Source organism: Vulpes vulpes, chromosome 6 (genome assembly GCF_048418805.1).
Source record: "Vulpes vulpes isolate BD-2025 chromosome 6, VulVul3, whole genome shotgun sequence".
Taxonomy (NCBI): domain Eukaryota; kingdom Metazoa; phylum Chordata; class Mammalia; order Carnivora; family Canidae; genus Vulpes; species Vulpes vulpes.
In genome coordinates, this window is record NC_132785.1 from 2,393,599 (window position 1) to 2,405,603 (window position 12,005).

Sequence of the window (12,005 nt, forward strand, 5' to 3'; positions counted from 1 at the left end):
AAATAAACACAGAGGTTAGATAAAGAGTTTGATACCTTGTTTTTGAAGCATTAGAATACTATTATTTCTAACAAATCTCATTTATTTTCATTTCTTTCCCTTTCTTGCTGACCTATATGTAAAATATCATAGATTGTAATATTTTAATAGTAGGAAACCAATCAGAAAAGTCCTGTTCTGTCATTCTTATCTTATTGGTAGAAATGCAAAATAGTATAAGCTTCTATAGAAGATAATTTGTCAATTTTATATTATTATAAGTGGATTTATCCTTTGATTCAGCAATCCCATATCTGGGAATGTATTCCACAGATGCATCTGTACATGTATCTATGTGTATGATTATTAAGTACTGTTTTTAATAGTAAAACATTACTATTCTAAACATGGTTTAAGAACAACCCAAATATTTAAAGAAGACCAGTTAAATAAACTTTGGTATATCCATACAATGGAATTCTATGTAGCCATAAACAAAAACAAACAAAATGAGTTCTCTCTGTGTACTGATATGGAAAGATTTCCAGAGTATATTGTTAATTTAAAAAACAAGGCATAGAACAGTGAATATAATATGCTTTTGTGTAAAAAAGGGGGAAACAATATAATTTCTTATTTCCACAAAGAAACAATATAAGAACAAACAAAAAGTAGTAAAAATGATTTTACTATATAAAGTACAAGGTCAATAAAAGCATAGTTACTTTTTAGGATTATTTTTTTTTTACAGAAGAAAAAAGGTTAATAGGAAAAATGTATGTGACTAGTTTTAATCTTTGTCAAACAGACCCTCTGGAATGGGGACATATGTAAGCAACTGATGTCTGCTGAACACTACTATTAGTGATCCTTGTTCAAGGCTTCTAACATGATATGATCTTATCCAATTACCACCATTCCAATACTGTTGTATTGCCCACTAGCTCCCATCTCCACACATTCATTTATTGCCAGATTCATAAAGGAACCAAATCCCTGCAATACTGCTTAGCCATGTTTGCCACTATTCAATTTCAGTGATAACTCCCTGTCTATACTTTTTTTTTCAATTGGGCTAGTAACCTTTACTCATGGTGCCTATGTGGCAGGCTTGGACCTACCTTGAAATAGAATTTTGTTTGGCTGATGTATGTATTCTGTATGGCTCTTTATTACTTTATTTATTTATTCAATTTTATTGCATTTATTCATTTTATTTCCATTTTTGAATGAATGTATTTTCTATGTAAAAAAAATTAAGAAAGGAAGGAAAGGAGAAAGGAAAGAAAGAAAGGAAGAATAAGAGAAAAAGAAAGAAAAGAAAGAAAGAAAGAAAGAGAAAGAAAAGAAAAAAAGGAAAGAAAAGAAAAAAAAGAAAAAGAAAGAAAGAAAGAAAGAAAGGAAGGAAGGAAAGGGAGAAAGAAAAAAGGAGGGAGGAAAGGGAAGTTCTGTTTTTTTCCTCCTCCAAATAAGACAGGAGCCCAGGTGGTGTGCTGGTTGGGAGAGTAAAACCAACCATACTGTTCTGGTATACCCACTTTCAATGTAACTGATGGGAAATAAAGCCATTGACAGTTCTTTGCTGCGGATCTTTCTTTAATGCCTCTCCAGACATGTTTGGTATTAGTACAGAAGTAGTCAAAGTGGAATAAAGAAGAGCGGTTGGGGGACAGAGGAAGAGAGGAAAGGATTCTATTTCTTGTTAACCACGAATCCGCCTAACTAGGGGAAAAGGAAACAAACCAAATAGATCATCTAGCAAGGAAAAAGCTCTTTGTTTTTAAAGCCTTTCTGACTTCAGGTAGGGAGGTGGATGAATATTGAGGGCATTGGGTGTTGTATATAAGTGATGAAACACTAAATTCTATACCTGAGACTAATATTGCACTGTATGTTAACTGGGAATTTAAATAAAAACTTGAAAAAGAAAACAAGACTTTGTGACTTCAGAATCTTTTTCTCTTTTGATGGTAGGTGAATTACATATGACTGCACAAAAATTTCAAACCATTCAAAGCAGCACAGAAAAATAGTTGTTTAGAAATGTGAATTTCAGCCCATATACTCACATTAAGGAAGCGGCCCACATTCCCTTCTTTTGTGGCATCCAATAAAAACACATTCCCTTTACTGAACTTCTTTAGGGAATCAGGTGAAATATTCTTGGCTTCACTTGGGAACTCTTTATCACAAAAGACCTGATGATTTCGATACGCTGGAGATCTTTCCTCTTGGGGCTTTTGCACTTGAGCCTTGAACTCCTTTATAATATTTTGTTTATCCAATGTGGTTGCTTGGTTACATCTGCCCCCTGATGGAGATTCTTCTCTACATTTAGTTATATCTATCACATCTGATTCAATCAGCAGATTGTCTTCAGAGTCTTTAACTTGGTAGGAGCTTGAATCCTCTAATAAACATTTTGGAAGGAAGTGTCAGCAAATATACTTGGCTGATCAACAGTCCTGAGATTAACATACTAATTAAATACTAGTTGCTTTAATTATTGCTAATCCTTACAATGTACGAAGGTAGACAGTACTCCGATTTTACAAATGAAAACTTTGAGCCTCTGAGAGGGTAAGAGATTCACCTGACCTGAAATATAATGAGAAGTGGGGTAAGAAACCCAGAAGTGTCTCAAATGTTTGAGAAATGTCTGGCTCCAGGGCTGCCTTCTTTCTACCATCTTTTTACTAATGTTCTGTGGCCTCCTGTTACGACTATATTTAATCTCTCTTCATAAGCTGACTTCCCTCTCTTCAACCCTGGAATCTGCATTTAAGTATATTCTGAATACCTGTAACAGAGTGGGTGGTTAGGGAGTACTCGAGGCCTTTAGGATACCAATGAAAGGTCTGGGAAGACCCTGTTTGGCATCACCCACCACAAGTGACAAGATAACAGCTGTACTGGTATGGGTTTTGCACACATTAGTGTTTGGTGGATTTGCTAGAAAACCACTCAATATTTACACTTTTACAAACAGTAATACTTTAGAATAAGATGAACTGCCTTAATCATTTTCTTATCCAGTAATGGAAATAATTTTTTTTAGAATATCCAAAAGTATGAATGCTTGTCAAATGGAATAGGTAAAATCATTATTTTTAAAAAGTCACTTGTGCCACCTAGCTGAGTGGTGTATTTCTCTAATGTTCTTGATTTAATCATTATTGTTACTGGCTGCTGTTCCTACATGTTCTCACATTTTAATTATGGGTTACTTGTAAAGGATAATAATATATAACTGGTATATATATATATATATATATATATATATATATATATGGTAGCAATTAACAAAAATAACAAAAAAAACCAAAATCAAGAGTACTAATTATAGCTCACATACATTAAATGGTCAAGGAAATCAGAATATGTCATGCCAAAACATGCTTCCTTGACATAAGAATTGTTTTAAGCTAAAAGTGACTAAGTTGCATATGCAAAAAAGCTGTTTGCCTTCCCCCATCTGTTTAAAGCAGTACATAAATTTACAAAGGTGTCCTTCCTTCCTCCTACCAGGAAGGACAAAAGTTAGTCAACTAGAGACAGCTTTAGTCCTTTATCAGCCTGGAAATCAAACCAGAAGAATCTACATAACAAACTTAACTAGCTTTTATCCACTATTGGTTTCTCATATTTTACATTCCCACATAATGCTGAGCCCCTGGAGACTCAAGGTCCTTTTCCTTTATCTTGTCGCTCCTCTAAAAATTTATTGCTCTTTGGCAAAGATGCTAGATAAGCCAGAGTTTTAAGCTGCTGCTGCTGCTACTACTACTACTTCTTTTTGATTACTACTACTACTTTTTTGTTTTGTTTAAAATTTTACTTTTGAGTAATCTCTACACCCAGTGTGAGGCTTCAACTCAAAACCCCGAGGATCAAGAGTCACATGTTCCACTGACTAAACCAGCAAGGTACCCCTCTAAGCTACTTCATGTTACTCTTCTCGGAGTACTCCCATGTGTTACAGGTGTGATACACATGGTAATGGTGATACATGGTAATAATGTGTTTGTTTTTCTCTCTTCAATCTGTCAATCTAATTTACAAGGCCCCAGCTGGATAGCCTAAGATGGGCTGAAGAAGAGTTCCCTCCCCTACAATGATGAAATAATTGTAATACATAAATGCCCTGTCTGATTGACTTCTGTCAAACAGCTGCCTTGCTCCCCAGCCCCAATCTCCAATCCTTTAAGACCGAGTGAGGAGTTGGGGATACAGATGTAAAGAAACTCTAAAGAAGAAGAAGCAATGGCTCAGTTATTTAAAAAAGGTCATTTCTTAGCCGTGTCTCACCAGTGAGGGATATGTGAAATGCAAAAGTATCAAAATTCAGGTTTGTTAAGTTGTAACAGGAACTACTGCAAGATTGGTAACAGTAAAGACAAGCACTCACAAGAGCAATCTTTTTTGCTGAGCATCCCTGCAAACACTGTTGGCTGGAGTACTGCAGAATGATGTATCTGCACTTTTAAAGGAGCCCCTAACAAAGAGTGAGAAAATGGCTGCTTTGGACAATGCTTCCAAAGCCACAGATAACACTGGACTGTTCAGACTCAGAGTTGTCTACCCCACTTCTTCCTGCCACACCTCAGGTGACTTCTGGCATATGGATCAAGGGTTGGCAAACTTCTTCTGCAAGGGGCCAAGTAAGAAGTATTTTAGGCTTTCCGGGCCGTTTGATCTCTGTGGTGACTATTCAGCTCTCCTGACAGGGTCTGAAAGCCATCGGAGAGAATATGTAACTTCATGACTGTGGCTATGCTCTAATAAAACTTTGTTTATTGACACCAAAATATAATTTTATATAATTTTTAAGTGTCACAAAATTTACTTTTTTTTTAGGTACTTAAAAATGTAAAAGTTACCTTAGCTCATGGGCCATACATAAATAGATGGTGGGCCAGATTTGGTTCACAACCTAGTTTGCCAACATCTAATCTAGACAAGTAGTAACTTTTATAATGAATGCAGCTTGTTTGTTCTAAATCTGACAAAATAAGCCATAGGTAGTGAGCAAGACAGACAGAAAGGCAGAAGAGGCAGGCTATCACAGAGTGAAACAAAGCCTACTTTTCATTTCCTTGGTATTGGAGTTCAGATGTACTTGAGTTGGTTTAAATCCATCATTATCTTCTGAGGTGACAGACTCTGAGGAAGCAAATCCCTTAAAAGAGAACAGGTAAGATGTCTTTACTTTCTAGGTCAGGAAAAAGAATTTAATGTAGCAGTTATTTAATGTAGCAGTCTTTGGTCAAGTGTCAATCTTCATAGGCTGTAGCTTAGTTTTGGAAGCCTCAAAACTGGTATCATAAGGAGTCTCTGGAGTGATGGAGACCTTTTTGCTGTGTTCTACTTCTAGGTTCTTTAGTAAGCCACAGCTATAAAGACTTTATTTATCAAGACCATCAAGACATTCTTTAGGCATTAAAATTTAAAATAAAATTCAAAGACATCTGTCTGTATCTCTCTATTCTGATACCAGATTACAAATTTGGCTTCAATATGTGCAAATACAAAAAAAAAAAAAAAACCTTTAGTTTTTACTTCAAAGAGGTTAAAGGAGTTGTCTATCTTTACGAACTGTGGACACTGCAATCACTTTATATGGTAATGATAACTTTTGAAAAGGTTATAAGCGCAACACACCTGGCACTCAACTAACTGCTCAATAAGTGTTGACATTATTATTATTCAGGTTACTTAAATGGTCAACATTTTTTGAGCACTTGAGTGTCAAGCATTGTGCTACACAAAGTTTCTGAGGCTTATTTCATTTAATCCTCTTATTTCAGACAGGTACCATTATCCTCGTTTTACAGATAGAGGAATGCAGATGTGGAGATGTCACCCAAGTCTAAGCAGCAGAGCCAAAGGTCAAGCCCAGGTCTGTGTGGTCTGATGGCCTAACCTCTTCATCACTATGTGATCCTGAGGAGGTACTTACTATATGTACATTACTACACAGACAGCAACTATTTGCACATCACCTAGGGCAGAGTTTTTTTTGTTTTTTTTTTTTTATTTATGATAGTCAGAGAGAGATAGAAAGAGAGGCAGAGACACAGGCAGAGGGAGAAGCAGGCTCCATGCACCGGGAGCCCGACGTGGGATTCGATCCCCGGTCTCCAGGATCGCGCCCTGGGCCAGAGGCAGGCGCCAAACCGCTGCGCCACCCAGGGATCCCTAGGGCAGAGTTTTTATTTCTCATCAACAAGCCCTACTGTGAACTACCTTTATGTCCTCCTCTGTTCTTTTTCCTGTATCTTTCTTTTCTTCTAAGTTACAGTCTCTGCCTAGTTATTCTTAGTAAAGACTGAAAAGTGCACCTTCAAAAGCTATCATGTAAAATGGTGTTTTCTGAATGATTCTTTCATTGGGATGTCTTCTCTTTCTTACATCTCACAACCTTATCTCCTCAACCTAAATTACTCCATCTTTTTTCTTATTGTGTATCACCATCAACTCTGGAATACTTTAGCTTTTCTATAAATTCGCAGAACTGGACAGCTCTCAGTCTCAGTGGAACACATTGTCAGATCAGGAACAACACTCTCTTTAGTATCAAAGCTGGGAATACGCCAATGACCATAGAGGACACTAAGTAAATAAAACATGGTCCTGACACTTAAAGAGTACACCAATTCCAAATAATAAAAGAAATCCTACACATTAAGTTACACAAACAATTGGAACTAAAAGATAGAAGTAAAAGAAAGATGAGATCACAGCTAATGTTCTCAGAAGGGCCCCATCTACATTTTGCATTTTTTACCATCCTTTTCCCATTGCGCTGAATAATGACTGTCTTCACTTTAGGACTTCTAATGACTGAATGATATTGAATTCTTGAAATACTGTTACATTTCACATCTCTGAAAAGGAAAAAAAATTATTCTATGTATCACTAAAACTCCTCTTTATTGGACCCTAAAATATAGATATCAGTGTTACAAAGTATCCATTAGAAATTAATCTAATAACATCTATATCTCCCACTAAAGAAGGAAATATATTTTAAAGTCAATCATTTTCTAAATATGTTTAAAAGATAATCTGTGAAAAGCATTGTCAAAAAAAAGATGAAAAATAAAAAAGACAGCACAAGTTATGACATCCATAAAGACTCTGATTAAAGTCATATGTCTTTAAGGGTAAAACTCCAGAAATGGAACACTGAGGAAATAAAGTATGTTGGCTAGATTTTAAAATATAAGCGTTCTAGATTTCTCAGTGTTAAACTTATAGCCACGAAGCAAATTGATACATAGGAGTTACACAGGAGTAGATGGGAAAGTCAGAAACAAAGAGAACCAACCATTCTTGATCAATAATACAGGTCCATCTTGACTGGGTTCCTATGATCTTACTTACGTAACAGGCTCTTTTATATTATTATTGAATACAGGTGGACACTCCTCAGTCTCAGCACTTCTATTATGTGTTTCCAGGTCTAATGGGATAACTTCAACCTCACAATCTGCAACTTCTATTTTCCTCTTTTTTGAAAACATATTTTTCACAATATAATCTTTTCCATTTTCATCAGTAGCAGCACCAGGTTTCTCCACATTAGATCTGCTTAATAATCTTCCTAAAAGAAAAAAATAAGACTTTAGTAAGACAAAATATAATTGCTAAGCAACAAAAGAACACCTCTATTTTGCTCCATTATTAAAGAACTCTGAAATGTGCCACATTTCTAGAATAAAAATAAACACATTAACTCATCCTAGAAAACTCTTGTAAGAAACAATAAACAAAACACCAATAAGAGATTTCATATCTTCCAGTATATGAAAAAGCATGTGTCTGTTCTGGTATAACAAGAGAACAGATTTAGCTACAATAATAAAAAACAAAAATATAAATCTGAAAGCATTCTAGAAAAGTAGGTGAACTGATAAAATGCTTTATCAGTTAAAACTTATAAAAGTGATCTACTTAAATCTGAGTTAATATGTGCCTGTTCTCATATTAAGTTCTAGTGTAATACTGAAATCTTAAAGTTCATGCATTTTCTTTTAAGAGACTTGAAACTATAGTTACCGAGTCAAAATTAGCAGCTGAATCAGAGAGATACCTTAGATACATTTTCTAGTAAAGCAGATAAAGCCAACGATATGTTCTGGACATCATGTGGCAGCTGACTTTCATCAAACAGTGATCTTGAGAAATATGAGAGATGAATGTGTAGGCAAATTGTGTAGTATGTGACAAGGAATCAAATGTGGCTGTTATGAATTATACTAATTTTTGCCCTCACTGAAGTGACGGTGGAATTTCTGATGAGGATGGTTACTCTGGTCTCTGCTGCATTGCTGCCAAGACTTGGTCCAGCACATTTCCTTTAGACTGGCTCCAGAGCCATGTTTCCTCAACCTTTCTCATTTCATGGTACACACAGAAAATAAGGATTTTGGTCTGATACTCTGGGGTAAATGGCTGAGACTGTAGGAGACTGATGTGTCTGGCCTAGAGGCTGTGACCAAAAAAAAAAAAATCAGTAATGCACAACTATAAAACACCGGTTGGGAAGTTTTGCTCAGAGTGAGGGCAACTCTCTGGAGTTCCTAAGATGGAGTGAGCTGCTTAAAGTCACTGCCTGAATCATCCTATGCAGGTATTTATTACCTTAACTTGTTAAATTCTAACAGTTCAAATCACTGAATAAGAGTCTTTGATAGATAATCTTTACCTTAGCAAGTCAGTCATTTAGTTTTCTTATTCAAAAAGTCTTCTTAGCTTACCCTAAAGTGTATGTAGCCATGGAGACAAAAAAAATATGCCTCGCATAATTTTATCTCTGAGCCTTTCTTTTCTGAAATATCTGGTGTTTCCTCATCCTTTCAGCGCTCAATTTCCCAGTCACTTGCCTCACTCTGATGCTCCTCCTATATATTGTTGCTCCTGTCCTTGCTATAAGATCTAGTAAAATGGAGATCCAGAAATGCAGACCTTACTATACGATAATTTGAATAATTAACCATTGCTTTACCTGAATAAATGCAAACAAATGTCCCTCTCTCAATGTCATCTAGGCAGCGTACTCCCCATCCCTTTTTCTCAGTTTTGAACACCTGTAGCCTCACTTGAGGTCCATGCTGGACAACTCGATTTTGACATATCCGTCTATTACACTTGCACAACAGGCTGCATTCATAAATGCTGTTGATAAAATAGGCAAGAAAAAAAAAATCAATTAGATAGCCTAAGCTAAAAGCAAAAGCATTTTATTCTGCTACCTCACTAATAATTACCATGGGAGGCAGACTAAGTGTGAAGGCTCCTAAAGCTAGACTGCCTGGATTCTCATCACAGCTCCAGCCATTCATTTACTAACTGTATGATGCTGGATGAGTTATTTAACCTCTCTGGGTTTAAGTTTTCCATTTTTTAAAATGGGGATATATGATAGTACCTGTCTTAAAGAGTTGTTTCATGATTAAATGAGTCAGTATTTATAAGGTGTTTAAAGCAATGCCTGGCACATTGCAAATGTTAGCTTTTAAAAGATATCTAGGAATGTCTAGGAAGAAAGCTTTTCTGTTTCTATTTCTTTTTTAGTAACAATTTTGAAAGTTTGGAAAATCCCAATTCTTAGATGAGCTTTGCTAGTTCCATTTCCTAATGGGGAAACAGCTGCCCCAAACAGTCTAACTCTAGAGGGTAAGAGACTCAAAGCAGATAGGTGTTTAAGTATACACTCTGCATGCTATGTGTGTGCTCTCTGACTTCCATTTCTATTTTTTTTCTTTCTGACTTCCATTTCCAAGAACAATATATAAGTTTGGGGGATTTTTATTCCTTAATATAGATTTCTGGTATATAAAATTAATATTTAATGAGATATTAAGTCTACAGACCACAACAAAGTACCCACCTTCAAAAATACAAATACCCTGTAACAAATCCTCAAGGTATCTTACCCAGAAGGTATTTGTCTCTGTAGTCTTTTATATTTATATCCAGTGGTTATTTTATTACTTGACAAGGGGCAAGTCTTGGCATTCCTTGCTGTCAATTGAAGACATGCACATTTTGTTCTAAAGGGAAAGCAAAAGATGGAGAAGTTAGAATAAAAAAGCACCAACTTAAGAAAGCCTTGATAAAAGCGTAAATGATATAGTAAAGGATGCAACTGTATTTAAGAGTCACTTAGCTCATGGGCAGTTGGGACTTCTTCCCTAACAGCATAGGTCTCTTTACAAGACAAAAACTACCACAAATTTTTATAAAGTGCCCTATACCTCTATTTGCTCATGAAATAAATACTTAAATGTATGAATTTTAATTTTTTAAAATGAATTCCTTTAATTTCCTATTCAGCAGAAGCTAGTTTGTGAAAATTCTCCTAGGTCCTCTCTACTACAATAAATAAATTTATGTGTGTCACACTTGAAAGGGCATAGGTAGTATTGCAGGCATCTTAAATTCTCTTTCCTTCCAATGACATGAAAACAAATTGGGGAGATGGATACTGGCCATTTGTCTTTCATAATATTGCTAAACAGACGACATGTAACCATAGATTTTTCTCATCCAAGATGGCAATGTATGAAGACTCTGAACTCACCTCCTCCATGGACACACTATATCTACCTATTTATAGAGCAATGCTTCCTGAAGAACTGAGGGCTGACTGAATAGCTTCTGCACAAAAAAAGAGCAGATAGACAGAGACACAGTAACAAAGGGAACCACCACCTCCTCTGATGCTTTGAACTGCAGTGGGGAGGGACTGGTGAGCAGTTTTGTCTGCCCTAGGGCACAGAAAAAAAAAAAGCTATGGGTTAAAATGACAACTAGAATATAAAGGAACTAGCCCTAGAACCCTGCCAATTGACAGGGGAGCTGCTAGAACTCTGAGTCAAAGGGGCTGGTGAGCACCATGGTTGATATTCCTCCTCTACTTTGATACTGCAGCCAGGAAAAGGGTCCAGGTATCCTTGTGGGCCTACTGCTGCCGTGAACCCTAGGCTCCTAACCCACACACCAGCCCTAGCTATCCCATCAAAGTGGCCCCAGTGCAGCCAACACTGCACACCTCTGGTCAGCACTCACTACAGTTCCAGTCATCTTGTCAAGGTGACACAGGTGCAAAGTATCCTGGAACACTCCAGGCTCACACCACTCTGGCTCCAGATGATGTTAGCCTATCCTTGGTACACAGCTTCCTAGGACCTCCTGACCCATGCCTTACCTCAGCCCCAGTCCCCAGAGCCCCCTGAGTAAAGAACTATGGGGATCCCTGGACTCACCCACTTAACCTTCAGCTGTACTCCCAGGGTGCCCTCTCCATAAAGAGCCCTGGGAACACCCCAATCCATGCCCACTTCAGCTTCAGCTGTCTGGCCAATGTGCCATCTCAGCTGAGAGCCCTAGGACTGCCCATCCCATACCAATTTCAGCTTCAGGCATCCCACAAACACAGTCCCAGCACAGAGTCCCCTAGGACCTCCAGCCCACAATAGCCACAGCTCTGGGCAGCCAAGTCACCAGGCACACAGTTTCCAAAGACAAAACTATGCATAAGATCATTCCTTCTAGTTTAGAAAAAGTAGCCATTCTGTCTAATTCATAGAAACAAAGAAAGTCAAATGAGACAGGAATACCCTCCAAACAAAAACTACAAAAAACCTCAGAAAATAAACTAAATGAAATGAAGATAAGCACTATGCCTTACAGAGAGTTCAAAGTAATGATCGTGAAGATGTTGACCAGATTGCAGAGAAGACTGGAGGGAACTCAGTGAAAACTTCAACAAAGAGATAGAAAATACAAAGAAGAATCAGAGTTGAAGAATTAAACTGAAATGAAAAATACACTAGAGGGGGCAGCCCTGGTGGCTCAGCGGTTTAGTGCCACCTTCAGTCCAGGGCCTGATCCTGGAGATCCGGGATCAAGTCCCACGTCAAGCCTCTGCATGGAGCCTGCTTCTCCCTCTGCCTGTGTCTGTGTCTCTGCCTCTCTCTCTCTCTCTCTCTCTATCATAAATAAATAAAATCTTAAAA

General features: G+C 37.1%; 1 protein-coding gene across 22 annotated transcripts in view; it reads right to left on the bottom strand.

The window, feature by feature from the left end:
* Nucleotides 1-12,005, bottom strand: part of SETDB2 (SET domain bifurcated histone lysine methyltransferase 2) — a 90,903-nt gene that overhangs the window by 37,573 nt on the left and 41,325 nt on the right. For 15 of the 22 annotated variants that reach the window (XR_012001962.1, XR_012001963.1, XR_012001964.1 and 12 more), the window contains 6 exons: nt 9,921-10,037; nt 8,990-9,159; nt 7,366-7,585; nt 6,767-6,866; nt 5,065-5,158; nt 2,049-2,389 (listed from right to left, as the gene is read on the bottom strand). Coding sequence is in view for 14 of the 22 variants with exons in the window: in XM_026017261.2 (XP_025873046.1) it covers nt 2,049-2,389; nt 5,065-5,158; nt 6,767-6,866; nt 7,366-7,585; nt 8,990-9,159; nt 9,921-10,037 (1,042 nt within the window). In the remaining 8 variants the exon portion in view is untranslated. Of the gene's footprint in view, nt 1-649; nt 2,578-5,064; nt 5,159-6,766; nt 6,867-7,365; nt 7,586-8,989; nt 9,160-9,920; nt 10,038-12,005 lie in introns of those variants that run through there. The other 7 variants (XR_012001965.1, XR_012001966.1, XR_012001967.1 and 4 more) reach the window with 3 other exon arrangements.